Here is a 16,357-nt window from a genome sequence, read left to right on the forward strand (position 1 = left end):
TTAGGGTTTTTGGCAAATGGTTCTACCTCAAAAACCATCAAGAAATTGGTCCTTGTGGGGTGCCCTCTTATCACTGATATTGGAGGTGTGGCAATTTCTGCAATTCAAACCCTCAAGGTATTGAGATTGAATGATGTGGACGTGTCAGACCATACCATGGTCGCTCTTGCCAAGAATTGCAGCAAAATAGAAATACTTGATTTAGAGTATTGTGAAAGGGTAACCGGAGCTGGCATTCGTGCATTTTCAAGTCATAAGTGCTTGAAGCTCCTTGCATTGTTTGGTTTAAGCAGCTTAGATCAATCTGATGTGGAATGCATAGCGCTTGGATGCCCGTCATTGGAGTCTGTTGTTATAGACAACTTGTTAACTAGGGGTTTTGAATTGATGCAAGAGAACACTAGAAGAGTGGTTAAATTCAAAAGCTCCTATAATCTTCCCCTTCCCCGTTTCAGCACCACCTCATGGTATTGACTATTGAGTCCTTCACATGTAGAGCAGCGAGAATTAGCTACATGGGCTACGTCTGTCTTATGCTTTTGATTACATGCATGGATGATGCCGAGGAATGATCTTTGTGTTTAAATTATGGTTCTGTATGAAATGGATCATCTTCTATGTGTATCATATATCTGAAAGCTTTGTTAATGGGTGAGTGTTTGTTATGATATTGAATATGGTTGCTTAATAAATGTTTGATAATTATCATTTATTTTCATTTTCAGCTGCTCTGCGTCAAAGGGTTGGTCTTTAATTGTTTAGCTCATTTACGATAGTCTGTGAAATTTCTCATCTTTCTCTTTTGGACCTGTATGATGATCGAGTAGTGTTGCTCGGTTGTTGATTGAGGGAATTCCCATTTTTTCTAATGCAGAAGTTTCATTCTGTTGTTGGGGAGGGTTGCCAATGCCGATTAAGGGATTTGTTTTTGGAGATATATTCTCTTGTTTTGTCATTGGTATTTGTAGGGAAGAGATATTTTGTTTTACGATTGTGTCTTTCTGATGGTATAGTTAATTCCTTATTTAATTTCTCATTCTACACATTTGTTATATGATGTTTCGAACACTTTTCAATTTTTTGTGGCAATCTCTGCTATTCAAACCTCAATAAATTGAGATTCAGTGATCTGGACGTGTTGGACCCTACCGTGGTCGCTCTTGTAAAGAATTGCCGCAAATTGGAAACACTTGATTTAGAGTATTGTCAAAGGGTAACCAGAGCTGGCAGTCGTGCATTTACAAGTCATAAATGCTTGAAGCTCCTTGCATTGTTTGCTTCAAACAGTTTTGTTCAGTCTGATGTGGAATGCATGGCAATTGGATGCTTGTCATTGGAGCCTGTTCTGTTAGACAAGTCGTACTAGGGGATTTAAATTGATGCAAGAGAATGCCAGAAGAGTGGTCAAATTCGAAAGTAATACCTTTATTAATCCACTTCTCCATTTCAGGACGACGTGTTGGTAAAGAGTCCCTCAAATTTACAGCAGTGATTATTTTGTTTCGATGAATTTCAAATGTCTGTCATGTGGTTTTGATTACATGATTGATGCCAAGGAATTATGTTTCTGTTTGTTACTTTATAAGTATATCAAATTCTGTTGTATCTTATATAGGAAAGCTGCTGCTAATGGGTCACTTTTGTTAAGGTATTAAATATGGTTGCTTGATAAGTGTTTGATAGTTATCATAGTTTATTTGCATTTTCAGATGTTCAGCTTGCCGGAACGAGCATTTTGCCTGAAGTTAATTTTGCCACAAAGGTTTGGTCTTTGTTTATTGTTTTGCTTTGGACCTATATTATGAGTAGTGTTTCTCAGTTGTCGATTGAGGGAAGTTTTCTTACTTAGAAGTTTCATTCCTTTTTGGTGACTGCATCTTCTATGCTGTTGTTCATTGTTTAATTTCTTTATCGTGATTAAACGTTTTCCATATCAGTTTTAAACAAGGAGCTCAACAACTGTAAATAATACTTGGAGGAGATTAATCATCGTATATCTTACTGACTCACACTTGGATATCTGACCTTCCTCCTAATTTAGCTGTTAGAGGGTGTTACTCTGTTCGAAATTGATAACTACACTTTCAGGTAACAAAAAAACTTGATGTAATTGTAACCAAAAAAAAAAAAAAAACTTGATGTAATAAAGTAGCAAATTTTGTCCTAAAATTGATACCATTTGCCTGAAAGTAACTTTGTTGGTTTGAACTTTGAACCATATGCATTACATTATTGAGCCTTCTAATTTGCAGAACATGAATAAAGATTTTGGGGATTTCATTTCATGATGATTGAGTACACTATGAAGTTGTCATTATATCACAAGAAAAAGCAGAGGACAACCCACAAACTGTAATATGGAGCTTGAGTAAGCCATCTGCCATACTTATTAGGAGCACTATTAGGATTTTGTATACTGGAAGGGCCGTTGGCACCTGTTCCAATAGTTGGATTAGGAAATGGTGATTGTGAAGGAGGTAATGATATGTATGGGACTGTAGGATTATTAGGAGATGCCACCGGTGAAACTGTGCTGTAATAGTCGTCATCTGCACAGATAGAGACAAAGGTTACAAGTGAACCAAAATGAAGGAATGAAAGCAAATTTGACTACTGGAGTTGGTACTTACCTGAGCAATGGGAATGAGAAGAATTTACTAAGCTGCAAGGAAAAGAACATCTGATCATCATGGTGAATTTCTCTAATTGTAGATTAGATTGCTCCATAAATTTGTGAATCTTATCATGAATGTGGTTTTCGACGAGAGTAAACAATCATGTGATGTGGTAGTATATACTACATAATCGGTGATGGAAAGGATTTACTCTGGACTTACCCCCTGAAAATTTTGCCACCATTGTGGCCTCGATACACACAGGTGCTGATATTACAACCAGTAGCTGTTCGGTTGATGGAAACATCTCCAATGAAAATATTAGATCCTTTGCATTGCAAATGTGAGCATGCATTGACAATCCCAGATGGGAAACACTGCAAGCTGATCATGACCAAACAACTTGTTAAACTTTTTTCTTTTGTTGGCCTATTAAAGAACGGAAGTACCTTATTACATGTACAGATGTACTTACTTGAGAGTGCTTGGCCTACAAATGCACTTAATGCAATTGCTAGCAGTTAAGGCATATGAACCATTTGGAACTATTAAGCTCTCATTGTACCAGTTAAGATTTGCTGATGAACATGCTGCAAATATATTTATACATACATCAGTTCTTTACACTACGCACAACGGGATTCAAAGTGAAAAACACGTTATACTCCGATGGTTAAAATGTAACTAACCCTACATTTTGTACACTAGTAACTAACCTTTCTGCTAGACAATCTTGACAGAAAAGACTTACAAACATAAACTACCTTTCTGCTACAATTTCTCATTCTCAATGAGACAACGACCCCAAAAAAAAAGGCTCTTAGCTCTCAGGAAATTGAACTGTTACCAGTGTACTAACCAGTCTAACCTGAAATTGGAATAGCCAATATGTCTCCAGGGTCAACCCTCGGTTGGTCAAGCCCATTAACGTTGACCAACTCCATCACTGTTGTCCCAAACTCCACTCCAATGTTGCTCAAGCTCTCCCCACTCTGCACCACATATGACATAAACACTGAAGTAACCCCATTGTTACTGTTGTTAAAGCAAGTACATGGCAACTGCACCAAAATGCTTTGACCGCTCGTCAATGGATTCTTGGGACTAATCCCATTCAGAGTCCTAAGTTGTTCACCACTCACAAGCCTGCCATAACCTTCTGATATCAGATCCAAGCTATCAGCTGCTTGAACCATGTAGGATAACAAAACCCTCCTGATACCATCCACACATGGACACGAAATGGGCACTTTAAGTTGAGACCTTGCACCGAAAATTTGGTTCCCCACTGATGATGTGGTGACGTTGATGGAGTTGGCTGCCATTATATCAAAAACGTTTACCTGGAAGCGGTAAGCGATCTCGGAGAGCTTTGAGTCCCAAGGGAGAACATAGGAGAGGAGAGAAGGGCAGGAGTCTGAAGAGGTGCATGGTTCTATTGTGGACTTGGCATGTGTTAGTTTGGAGGAGACAATGAAGATCAATATCAGTACAAAAGGAAGTTGCAGAAGAAGTTGGTTTCTCATCTTGAAAAAGTACTGGTTTGCTAGTTTGTGGCTTTGTGCTGAGGAGAAGTAGGAGCAAACAAGATCTCATCTCTTTGTCCACATTTCCAATGAATTTGGACTGGGGTTGTTGGGAATTGCAATCATAATTTATGACAATTTTTACAGGGTTGGTGATATAGAAGGACCGGGATGAGTAAGAGGAATTGGACATTAATTAATTGGACCAACCAGTCTTGACCCTTGGTGTGACCATTGAGCAACATTGAAGTCTTCCCATAGCTGTTAGATTCTTCCACATTTCCATGCCATGGGTGGTAAATTGGTAGCTACTTAAAATAATCATGGGAGAAATAAATTAGGTTATGTGTTTTTATTTATTTATAAGAATTAGGTATTGTGTTTGAAACCATTTCAGTTTTTGTCTTTCTTGCCAAATTTCAGTTTTTGTCCCTTCATTGAAACCATTTTCACTTTAGTCTATGTGGTCTTGATCTTGATAAACTCAATATAAGGTTGAAGGCAAAATTACTTAAAAGAATTTTATACAATAAAAATCTGAACATGTGCTCATCTCGTAAGTAGAAATATATATTTTTTTTATCCAGATAAGAGAGTATTTATTTGTTTTCGTTAATGGGTTGACAACTTGAATTAAAATGTCGATAGGTTTTTTTTTTAATTGAAAATGTCATCCAATATGTAATGATCTAATAAAACTCTAAGATTAAATTCAATATTGACTCTATTTAATCAAATCAGAGGTTTATATCAGTGTTGTTCTCCTAATCGCCCATGGATTTACAAAACTATTTTTGAAATTTGAAGTTAAATTCAAAATAGTATTCAAAAAAAGAAAAGAAAAAAAATTGGGCTTTAACTTCTCTCTGGGTTGGGCTATGTAATTGCTAAGAAAAGAAGAAGTTTTGTAAGCCCATTAGTTTTTATACTTCGTTATAAACCCTCTCTTCACAGTTGATACAGATAACCGATCCTCGGAGCAACCCGCCACCCTCATCCTCGGGTACCTTGTAACTCAAGTGGCGCGTTCGTTTGACGCGCCACCGCTCATAAAAACGTTCCATCAGAATGGAAGAAACCATCAACGTACTGCGTCCCAAGCGCAAACATTCACTAAACACTGAAGCAGAACAACCTGAGCCTCACAAAAGGAGGCGCAGAACTCTGGAGTCCGAAACCGAACCGCTAACCCGACAACCCGACCCGTCATCTTCAAATAGGTTCCAACTCTTGTCTTGTCCATCTCCCAAGAAAGAAACACAGAGCTCTCGGGAATGGGTCTGCAACTCTTCTACTTCTTCTGCCTATGGAGGTAAAAGTTTGGAACTTTACTGTGAAGTTTGCAAATTTACTTTAGGATTGACTTGAATTATTGTAGGCTGTGTTAATGTAATAATGTTATTGAAGTGTTGGAGTTTAACTTGGTGATTATCAATATGTTGGATGTGTTTGTTTTTGTGTTTTGTGCAGAGAAGTTTGTGGTTGTTTCTTATAACATTCTGGGTGTTGAAAATTCATCCAATCACTCAGATATGTATAGTAATGTGCCACCCAGATACATGAAGTGGAAGCGTCGCAGGAGGCTTATACGAAAGGAGGTCAATAGTTACAATGCTAGCATTGTATGTTTGCAGGTATAGACTCTGGATCAAAATATTTTTACTTATTTTTTTTGCTTACTGTTATCAATAGGATTGGTTTCATATGTTACTTGAATATGGATGGTAGGAGGTCGATCGTTTCGATGATTTAGCTCATAAGTTCCAGAAAGATGGGTTCGAAGGTGTGTACAAGGTAGCTTCAACATTCCTTTTTATTGTGTAATTACTTATCAAATACCTCCTACATTGACATATATTTTTGATTACTAATTATCTTCAGGCACGCACTGGTGAAGTAAGTGATGGATGTGCTATATTTTGGAAACAGGACATGTAAGGTTTCATGATACCTTTGAAAATTGCAAGTTCCAGCCATGTCAATTTGACTTCTATGTTTGAATTCTTGAATCTCCTGCTCAAACTAGATCCGTTTTGCTTTGATTTTTCATTGTGGAAAAGCATTAGATTTTCCAGTTACTTGAGGCAGGCTTTTAGGATTAAAGAAACACGATGGATGGTTATAAATTGATTGTGTAGCCTATCTAGTTTTTCGCTCAATACAGGCATGCTTTTACCATAGTCATATGTTGGGGCTGTTAGTATTTCTTAATATATTATTGATTAATTTCTATCTCCAGCTCTTAACCAACTCATATTTTGAACGCAGGTTTAGCCTTTTGCATCAAGAAAGTATAGAGTTCCAAAGTTTTGGCCTTCGTCATAATGTTGCTCAATTTTGTGTTTTAAAGGTACTTGGACTTACTTTAATTTTCATATAGGGGGTTTCATGTATTCTATCCTTAAGTTGAAAATGCTCATTGATGAGCCATTGTGTTAATACTGTTTGTTTATGTACTTGTGTAGCATCCCTGTCAAGTAGCATATTCTATTGAGTATGCACATCTTTGTTGTTAGGCCCCTTTTACCCTTTGGAACTCAATACATGTTTATTCAATCAGTCCAGTTATACTTGGCATTGTGCTGTTTTAGATCTGTGACTTCTGGTGACATCTCAGATAGAGCGGATGTCAAGGAACCCCGTCTGTTTTGTGTATTTTCATTTGATGTGCGAGGCCATTTATGCTTCCAAATGTATTGTCTAATTTAATCGCTTGTGGCTTTACTGGCTTAGTTGCAAGATCAATTAGAGTCAGATGTACCTCCTGATACATCAATGTAAGTTTTATTTGTCTGTGTTTGCATATCATTTTTGTTGAATGTGGTTAACATCACATATTGGTGTGGTCTTTTCCATGACTGATATTCATACATATAGGAGGCCATGTACCCGAAGTAGAAGCTTAGTGATTGGGAATATACATGTCCTATTCAACCCTAGCCGTGGAGATATCAAGCTAGGGCAGGTATTCTTTTATCCGATATTGAATTAACTGTGGTTATGCAATAATATTGCTTGTAATATCCTCAACTATGATTATTCATTAAACATTGGTTGTAAACCATGGTGTAGGTTCGACTGTTTCTTGAAAAAGCTTACAAGCTATCACTAGAGTGGGGATCTATCCCTGTTATAATTGCTGGGGACCTAAATAGCACTCCACAGGTGAGATCACAATGATGATCTCATTTATTTTATTGGTTTGATTGAGATGCTTCATATACTATTTATACCTCATTATCATCTTATACCTTACTTTTTCTTTTATGTCAAATGCTCAGAGTCCTATTTACCAGTTTCTAGCTTCATCTCAGGTGAGTCCGGGCCCCCTCCTCTTTATTATTACCTTTTTTCTTTCCTTTTTTTCTCTGCTGTGCTAGTTTCATTTTACCATTGTTGCTGGAGTTTTGTTGCAGTTAGACATCCAACGACATGACCGCAGACGTGTCTCAGGACAGATTGAATTTGAATCGCAGTACAGAACCTTCACGTATAACAGGTATGGAAAGCCATTCTTTTATAGATGGAGTGCGGAAGAAGTAAGGCTTGCAACGGGCTGTGAAGAAGTCACTCATCTCCAACACTATCTAAAGCTTGGCAGTGCATATCTTGGAGTACCTGTAAGACCTTAACTCTTCTCTACTATTGCATTTATTCGAGCTTCAGAATTCCAACTCATACATCTTCATAGAAACTAAATTTTCAAGCACTTGATTGTGCTTGGTAATGTGTTATATCTTATTCCACCAGATGGATAACAAATGCTTGCAATTAGGCATGAGTATGAGTGTATGACACAATTGTAATCATCTGATCTTAGAAAAATTCCAGCAAAGTTATGACTTTGGATTGGGAGTTATTTTATTCGAAATATATACCTTATTTGTCTCATGCTCTATGGTGTTTTCTGCAGGGTAGTCGCAGAACAAGAGATAGGTGTGGAGAACCCTTGGCAACATCATACCACTCCAAGTTTTTGGGAACTGTTGATTATATATGGTATTTCATTGAAGTTGAAAAAGCACAGTTTTTACTGTTTACATATAAATGCTTCTGTTTGCTGAAATCATCGGGTGGCAGGCATACGGAGGAGCTTGTTCCGGTCAGAGTTCTTGAAACGTTACCCATCGACACTTTAAAAGGAATGGGAGGACTCCCCAGCAAGGTACCACCTGTCGCCAATTCCTTTTGTCACATAGACTGGAGTAATAGTTAAATTTAATTAAATTATAACATTTCAATGAAGACGCTAAATCATTGTCAAGTGCTGCTCTAAAGGAATTCAGTTGTAGATATATAAACTTCTTCTTTGGTTAAAGAAGAAAGTGAACTGTTTAGTTAACTACTCATAGTAAAAACCTTGGCCTGAAAACTTGGTGTGATAAGGTGGCAATGGGCCCAGAGAAAGTATTCTAAGAAAAATTGACATGTACCCTTGATTTTCTCTATACTGCATTCGTTGTGCATTTCTCAAGTTCAGTTTTGCTTGGCAGAGATGGGGGAGCGATCATCTTGCGCTTGTATGTGAACTGGCTTTCCGTAGATGACAGCAGTAGGCCTTGACTACTACCATTTTCAGTTTAAGCCTTAGCCTGGCGTCTTACATTTTAAAGGTTTTGGTCCGCTGAAAGCTCTGACCATCTTGAGAAACCTGGCTTTTCGAGATTATTATGAAACGGTAGTATGAATTATGTTCAGGAATTAGTAACGGTAGTATTTATTGGGGAAGGGAATGTTCTTGACATTATGGTTGTATCATTATTGTATAAACATGACTGTTGTATAATCAATTTCAAAAGTTACTCTGATTAGAAGCTTGTGGTTAGCCATCCTTTTCCATATGCGATCCTATCAAATGACATAATATGGTGTGCTGACTTGGTTATACCCTCATTTCATTTAGTTGAGATAGTCTTGCACCAAATTCATAAATCCCCAATTCCACTTTTCAGCACCTATTGATGACGATTACTGGGCTTCAGAGAATTTAAAGTCTGGGTAACTGTTCTTCGGAAAGCAGTTGCACAGAAAACTTCCCGTTGCTGAAAAACTAGAACACTTAATAGTTTCAGGCAAAATGATCAATCTTGCAAGCAAAGCAACTGAAATATGATGATAATCAAACAATCACCAGGCAACTCAGAGACTCACCCATTAAGAGCAAGTTTCACAAAATGTGATACACATAGAAGATGATCCATTTCATACAGAAACAACTACAAAGATCATTGTCTAACATCAACCATGTACTTGAAAGATTTAGACAGACAAAAACTCATCTGAAATTCGTCAACTATTCCAAAAGGGATCCTTGCTTTACTAGCAAGTTACTAACACATAAACATTAGCAAACTGAACTCTAGGCAAGACTAGCTGCTCTACAACTCAGTACATCAATAACTAACTTGAGAAAACTTGATGACACTTTTAGTGCGGTCATGCATCAATTCAGAGCTCCAAGCTGGATCCAGCCTCAAGCTCAAATCCACCACAACAGACTCCAATAACGGGCATCCAAGCGCTATGCTTTCCACATCCGAAAGATCAAAATCCCCCAAACCGAGCAATACAAGGTGTTTCAAGCACTTGTGACTTGAAAATGCACGAATGCCATCTCCCCTCACCTCATGACAACCCTTTAAATCAAGTATCTCCAAGTTGATGCAATTCTCAGCAAGAGCAACAATGGTGGCGTCTGAGATGCCCTCAAGACACAATCTCAATTCTTTGAGGGTCTGAATCGCAGAGATCGCCACACCTCCAATGTCAGTGATCTTCAGTTGTGGCCAATGGTTTGACAAACGGTAAGACACATTGAGTTGTTCCAAGCTACACATTTTGCGCAAAAGCTCAACCCCAGTATCAGTGATCCCTTTGATTTCCTCAAGCACCAATCTCTTGAGGGTTTTAGAGACACACCCATTTGCCAAAAATCCCAAACCGAGATCAGTAATGTTGCAACAGCTCGTAAACTCCAGAGTCGTAATATAAGTTGCCGACCCAATTGCTCTGAGTACTGGATCCGAGATGAAGCAATTACATCTAAATTCCAAAGACGTCAAACTGTGTGCCGAATTCACAAGAGCAAAAACCGCAGCGTTGCCAATTCTATTTCCGAAAAGTGAAACCTTGGACAGTCTGGGACACCCATTCCCCAAAGCCCATAGACCTTTACGCCCCAGGAAGTGTGAACCATAGTTGGTGACCTCGATTTGCGGACAGGTTTGGGCTATGAACTTGAGGTCGGTGTCGGTCGTAAGCTTCCATGTTTCGAAGTGGACTAAGTTTGGGAACCTAGTCAACGCAGCTAGGGGAATTTCCGGTTTGTCAAAGCAGAGTGATGACCGGTTTAGACCTTCGACTCTAAGCCATTGCTTGCAAACCTCGGAGAACGATTTTCTATCGTCTTTGTTGGGGACGTGGTTGAGGATTAGGCCAAGTAAATCGTCGCTGAGCACAGAAATTTTCCCTGATTTGCTTTTGGTGTCTACAGCCATTTTTGCTACCATGTGGTTCCGTGTGTGTGCTTAACTGGAGGAACTAAAAAGTCTGAGATATAAACCTGATGATCTTCGCCGGCGGCATCATCGATGCGAGGGTTTTCTTGTTGAAGCAGCGAGGACGTTGTGGGGAGAGGAAGAAGAGAGGGCCGAGAGGCAAGGGTTGAGTTTTTGTTGACCCTTCGACCTTCATGTATACTAGAAAAGGCAACCGCGCGATGCCGCGAGAATTGGATTTGTTAGTTGTTAATAATTTTTTATGTAGTGCTTACTTGTTAAACAATTCTTTTTATAATTTTGATAAAAAATGTAATAGATCATAGTTACATAAGTTTGAGAAATACAATTTTAGATTGTAGCTTAAGCAGATTATGGTCGATTCATAAACAAAATGTCTATAGTGCAAGTTTTAATAAGCTGCTTGAACAGATTACACATTTGCAAGAACTACAATTACAAAAATATGATTAATGAAACTCTTCCATTTTTAAGATTAAAAAAAAATAATAACTTATTTTAGGTATCATTTGTAGAAATTTACAAATACAAAACAAAATTGTTCTCCTATAAAAAAAATAAAATATTAAAAAAAAAACTGAAAAGATATGGTAAAATTGAAAAAAAAAAAGATAGATTGTAATTTTAGTTAAAAGTTGGGGCAAAACCGTCATTCCACTGTTACATGAACAGTTGATAACAATGATCCGCTGGGAGGCCGATAGAGGGAAAAAAGACAGTGGCAGAGTCGTAAAAAAAATTCAAATGAGGGTAAAATTGTCTTTTTTCATGAATGAACAGTGATTATGGCAGCTTTGTATTTTTCCATAAATGCAAGGGCAAAATCGACTGTTCACTGTACTTAGAACAGTGTAACAGTGCATCGACGCTTTATATATGTATAATAGGGGCTTTGCTGAACAATTGTGTTTTTTTTTTTGGAGGACCAAAAAGAAAAAAGAAAAACATGTTGTAAATATTATTATCTATGTGGATGTCCATGTAAATACTCATTAGTTATGTAAACCCTACCTCTATATAAAGGAGGCTAATGAGACTGAATGAGATACTCCTACTTCCTCCCAACTACTCTCTCTGCATATTCTCTCTACTTTATAACACGTTATCAGCACGCTCTGCTATTTTTCTTAAAACTCTATGATGATCTACAAGTTTATAGTGCAACGTTGTTGCTCTTATCTATAACTCATGATCTATGAGTTTATTTATAATCTATATCAATTATGCATATTAGGGTTTATGTAGATCATCTATGATGATCTACAAGTTTATAGTGCAACGTTGTTGCTCTTATCTATAACTCATGATCTATGAGTTTATTTATAATCTATATCAATTATGCATATTAGGGTTTATGGAGATATACGGCATCATATCAACGTTTTGTTTATTTTTTGACTTATTTTTTTATATACGGCAACATATTAAACAAAATGTGGGCGGCGCCTTATTGCTGTTGCTTCAGTAGGGTTTATGGAATGTTTTACTTTTTTTTGTGCTTCTGCAATTCTATATATATATATATATAGTTTAATATATCCTGCTTCACAAACATGTTCCTTTATCGTACTCTAATTGGTTGCAAACTATTGGCAAGCATATATATATATATAGTTTACTAGCTATGATTCTATAATCGTACTTTAATATATATATGGTTTCATATGATTATCTAATCGCAAGTTCCTGTATACATATACATATACATATATATATATATATATGAGGTATATGTTGTTAACATAATGGATATATTTTTGCTGTTTCATTCCTTATAGCATATCTGATATTTATTTAATTAAATTTATCTTATATGTTTTATCAATTAAACATACTTAATATTCATAATACAAGTGAACCTAAAGTTTCACTACTGCTACTCGAGCCAGAAGTTTCGAGTACATATCCGTTTGAACCCGAAGTTCAAAAATACGGAATTTTAGAACCTGAAGTTCTAATCATAAGAACACGAACTTGCAGCTTCGTGCATATAATTGCGATCCAATGTTCACTTTATTTTCGAACCTGAAGTTTCGATATTGATTACTTATCTGTTAAGAACCTGTAGTTCTAACACTATATATGGATCCTAACATACCTCATCAGACGATTGATCAGATGATTGAATACAATTGATTATGTATATATGGGTATATTGGTGTTTGTTTTCACATGCGTTCATATATGGGTATAATTGCTGAAAGTTTTTAGTTGATCACGCAAATAGAATCATACCAGTTTTTCCTTTCTGACAATCCCAATTTTCTTTTGTCAATAATCATGCCTCTCTCCTTTATTTTTGGTTTTTCAACCAAAACCCAACGTATTATCCCATAAGGTGCAATAGAGGCATTAGTTTTTACTTGACTATTTAATAGCATTTTCTGGGTTTTTGTCAGTATACACTCATAAGATTTTTTTTGTGTGTTTCCTTCATTGTCGTTAGACATCAATCCTAATTCGTCATATATTTCATGATTACAAGTATCAGTATATGCCTTATGTTGTCATCTACACATGTATTTATGAATTGATTAATATGAGAAGCAATCTTGACGTGATGAGAGTGATGACCACTATCTATGTTGATTAAATTTATGGCAGGATCAGTAACTCCCAAAGGCGGATCAATATTTTTTGATATCCAAGTTATACAATCTTACAATTATATGCATAAGTATGCTCAAAAGGTAAGGCCGTATGATATGATTTTATTGCTCATAGACGGATTTCAATGACCATTGTAAATTCAATGCGATCAAAATATTTTCTTTATATGATTACACGAGGGCCTGAAGTTCCTCAAAGATTGTGTAGTGGAAAATTGCGATATAAAGTCTCTCAAATTTATACAATTACGAGGGCCAGAAGATCCTCCAAACTATGCAATTGAGTATATGAACTCAAATGTTTCTTACTCCCCAATTATAAGAGGCCTGAAGTTCCTCTATTTTTTATGCTGGGGTCCCTTCCTCCTTATGACTATTTTTGAATTTGGAATTCAAACCACCTTTACACTACTACAGAAAATGAATCAGACGACACCTCTCATACGACGCTACACTGTTTTCCGTGGTGTGAATTATTTCTCATTATTGAGACGACGGTTATAAAATTTCCGTCTTCTAATATGAATTCAACCAACGGGTGTTTTTCATATTGGAATTATGTATTGCTTCAGAAGACGTTTATAAATGGAAGCGTGGTGTGAGGTTAAATTGTTAGAGAGGCGGCAAGTTTCGCACCAATTGGCACCACTTAAATTTCCTCAGCATGTAGTGTTTATATGACGGTTACTTTAAAACTGTGGTGTGAATCTATAGATTTGTAAGTCAAAACATGTTCACCGACATTCCCACCAACATTTCCCTCAATTCTCTCCCCCCAAATCTATTTCCCTCTCACCAGGCAGCATGAGGAGGCAAAATTGAAAATTTTGAAGTGGCATTCAGACGACACTTATATGTAAAACCATTGTCTGATGGCTTGTACATATGCATCGACTAATTGCTTATACATGTGTCCATGCCAAATGAGCCCATTTAGACAAAATATACTTAAGAAAAAACGAAAAAAACAAAGCCCTAGAAGAAAGCGGCATTCACTCCACAACTACCCCCGACACTGAGAGACCCTTACAAACGCCTGCCCTTTCTTCGACATACCCCGACCTCTCTCTTCTTCACAAACCCTGACCTCTCTCTCTCCTCGACAAACCCTTTCTCGATAGACCCCAACCCTATCCCTTCTTCGACAAACCCCAACCAAAGCTGTCTCTCTCTTCGACAAACCTCGACCAAAACCATCTCTGCCTCTAGCGATCTGGGCAGCGATCTGGTTACTCGATCTGGGAAGTAGTGAAGGGGAAGAAAACCTAATGGGTAGCCTCTAGGGTTCTTCAGATCTTTCGCCGAAGGTGGTTATTGCTTTCGGGTGGAGTTGAATCAGAGAAAGAAGACCTCGTATTGCCAGGGTTTGAAATCGGAGTCGGATTAATTAGGGTTAGGGATTTGCGTCGATTTTGGACAGGCTTCAGGATTTTGATTCGAAATTCAGCTATGGGTAACTAGGATTTGAATTTTGTGGTCTCAGTATTGGATTCTAACGTACATTGGAGCTGTGGATTTGAGATTGAAGGCAAAAATGTCAAAATTTGGGCCAAGAAGGTAACTAAGTTGCTACTACTTCAATTAAGAGATCAATAGTGGTTTTGGCTTTACCATCTTCTGCGATTGCGAAATGAGGGCTTGGCTTTGGGGGTTTTGGTCCTGGCGAGGCTCGTCCACCATCTATTCGCAGCAGGCGTGACTATGGGAGGCTGCATTGAACAGACTGAGGATGTTGCTTATAGGATCACTGCTAAGGCCTCGGATGTTGTGCATACTATGTATGCTGTTCTTAATTATGTGAGTTGAGTCTTTCAATTTTCGAATGGCTGGGTGTGTTATTTGTTATGTGGTTTTTTATTTTTTTGTGTGAAAATGACAGACTGTTGTACCCAATGCTCTGCAGATATCGGTTATGGTGGTGAAGATAGTGGTCATCAGCCATATTTTATCTGGGATTTCAGCTGTGGTGAGCAAGTTTTGTTCGTGTAAAGTCCCTGGTTATGTGCTTGGTTTAGGGCGTTTGTGATTGTGGTTTGGATTTTGGTTGATTGGTAGATTGTATCTTAATCTCTAATGAGCCAACGACCACAATCTGGTGCTCCTGCTCCCAGAAAGGCATGGTGCACTGCCCTTTGTTAAATGTGAACCTGTAGTTTATACAATATTACTGATTTGCTTTGTTTTGACTCAGAGGAGGTTCATACCAAAAGCTCGCCCAAAGGCTGAAGTTAAACCGTATAAACTCCTCACTTTTTGTTCAAACCAATGTACTTTATTATTAATTATCCTTTTCTTTTCTGGTTAATTTGAACATTACTCACTTGTGTTGTTCTTGATGTCTCTATAGTGACCCGGAGGAGGAAGAGCAAGCTAGTCATGCTGAAAAGGAGAGGGAGTTGCTCAGACATTTCCATGTATGTATTACGACACTGATTGATTAGTTTGCATTGATATGATCTCGAGTTTTGATCCCAATATCTGATTGTTTGTATGTTTTGTCTTGCTTTGTGTCTTAAAGGAACAATCTTTGAGGGCAAAGCTGAAAAACGAAAAGAAAGGTAGAGGCTTTTCTCAAGTGGATTTTTGAGTGGGATGTTGAAGAAGGCTTATACCAGATCCTTCAATTCCTTGCAGAACAGCCTTGGTCTAAAGTGGGTTTTTGATTTTTTTTTATTGTTTGTTTCAATTTTGATGTCATTTCTAAATATAGTGGATACTGATTATTGGAGTGGATTGGATTGTGTTGTGGTGGTGCAGGAACAAACTGGATGTTAGAGAACTTGCAATTCATTTTGGGGTGTGTTCGAATCATTCCTGTTGTGCAAAAGGTTTATACCTGTAAGTTTTAATTTCCTTTCTGCAATGCAGTTTTCATGTTGACTGAAGTTTTAAATCTTGAGATTGCAATTTGGATTTTCAGTAGCGAGGGGGTTTATTGATTGGCATTGAGTATAGTTTTCCTCTCTTTTGTTACTCACAAAGAAGTAGAATTTGAAATTTTTATGATTTTGCTATGCATCTGATTTTTCTGTTAACATGATCATAATGTTTTAGCTAGTTAGTTGATAAGAGTGACTTGATCTTCTATT

General features: G+C 37.4%; 3 protein-coding genes and 1 long non-coding RNA gene across 5 annotated transcripts; 2 read left to right on the forward strand and 2 right to left on the reverse strand.

The window, feature by feature from the left end:
• Nucleotides 1-2,245: 2,245 nt before the first annotated feature.
• LOC133745238 (lysM domain-containing GPI-anchored protein 1-like) lies at nt 2,246-4,276 on the reverse strand. Its single transcript, XM_062173283.1, has 5 exons — nt 3,484-4,276; nt 3,091-3,205; nt 2,838-2,999; nt 2,631-2,662; nt 2,246-2,549 (listed from the first exon to the last, which is right to left on the reverse strand). The coding sequence occupies exons 1-5, from the start codon at nt 4,139-4,141 to the stop codon at nt 2,320-2,322; spliced, it is 1,197 nt and encodes a 398-aa protein (XP_062029267.1). The 5' UTR covers nt 4,142-4,276; the 3' UTR covers nt 2,246-2,319.
• An 827-nt stretch (nt 4,277-5,103) lies between these two features.
• On the forward strand, nt 5,104-8,949 carry LOC133743659 (carbon catabolite repressor protein 4 homolog 5). Of its 2 annotated transcripts, XM_062171657.1 has the most exons (13): nt 5,104-5,453; nt 5,612-5,775; nt 5,870-5,935; nt 6,023-6,075; nt 6,410-6,491; nt 6,875-6,918; nt 7,019-7,106; nt 7,214-7,306; nt 7,423-7,455; nt 7,558-7,761; nt 8,055-8,140; nt 8,222-8,306; nt 8,635-8,949. In XM_062171657.1, the coding sequence occupies exons 1-13, from the start codon at nt 5,210-5,212 to the stop codon at nt 8,686-8,688; spliced, it is 1,296 nt and encodes a 431-aa protein (XP_062027641.1). In that variant the 5' UTR covers nt 5,104-5,209; the 3' UTR covers nt 8,689-8,949. The 2 variants fall into 2 exon arrangements, with proteins under 2 accessions (XP_062027641.1, XP_062027642.1); XM_062171658.1 differs by lacking the exon at nt 5,104-5,453 and having other exon boundaries at nt 5,635-5,775; nt 5,870-5,924.
• Nucleotides 8,950-9,534: 585 nt separating this feature from the next.
• LOC133745023 (F-box/LRR-repeat protein 3-like) lies at nt 9,535-10,638 on the reverse strand. The gene has a single exon (XM_062173027.1). It carries the CDS (start codon nt 10,636-10,638, stop codon nt 9,535-9,537), a length of 1,104 nt encoding a protein of 367 aa, XP_062029011.1.
• A 4,533-nt stretch (nt 10,639-15,171) lies between these two features.
• On the forward strand, nt 15,172-16,121 carry LOC133742958 (uncharacterized). The gene is made up of 4 exons (XR_009862840.1): nt 15,172-15,234; nt 15,616-15,682; nt 15,787-15,919; nt 16,026-16,121. It is a non-coding gene; the product is annotated as an uncharacterized LOC133742958 (long non-coding RNA).
• Nucleotides 16,122-16,357: the final 236 nt, after the last annotated feature.

The sequence above is a fragment of the Rosa rugosa genome, chromosome 4 (assembly GCF_958449725.1).
Source record: "Rosa rugosa chromosome 4, drRosRugo1.1, whole genome shotgun sequence".
Taxonomy (NCBI): Eukaryota; Viridiplantae; Streptophyta; class Magnoliopsida; order Rosales; family Rosaceae; genus Rosa; species Rosa rugosa.

What these genes read in the sequence shown, in the direction of transcription:
- LOC133743659 (XM_062171657.1), top strand. Translation starts at nt 5,210, where the DNA reads ATGGAAGAAACCATCAACGTACTGCGTCCCAAGCGCAAACATTCACTA. An exon ending in GTACCTCCTGATACATCAAT is followed by an intron (nt 6,919 to 7,018) that starts GTAAGTTTTATT and finishes TCATACATATAG; the next exon opens with GAGGCCATGTACCCGAAGTA. An exon ending in GAGATATCAAGCTAGGGCAG is followed by an intron (nt 7,107 to 7,213) that starts GTATTCTTTTAT and finishes ACCATGGTGTAG; the next exon opens with GTTCGACTGTTTCTTGAAAA.
- LOC133745023 (XM_062173027.1), bottom strand. Translation starts at nt 10,638, where the DNA reads ATGGCTGTAGACACCAAAAGCAAATCAGGGAAAATTTCTGTGCTCAGC.
- LOC133745238 (XM_062173283.1), bottom strand. Translation starts at nt 4,141, where the DNA reads ATGAGAAACCAACTTCTTCTGCAACTTCCTTTTGTACTGATATTGATC. An exon ending in ATTGGCTATTCCAATTTCAG is followed by an intron (nt 3,206 to 3,483) that starts GTTAGACTGGTT and finishes ATATATTTGCAG; the next exon opens with CATGTTCATCAGCAAATCTT. An exon ending in TTCTCATTCCCATTGCTCAG is followed by an intron (nt 2,550 to 2,630) that starts GTAAGTACCAAC and finishes CTATCTGTGCAG; the next exon opens with ATGACGACTATTACAGCACA.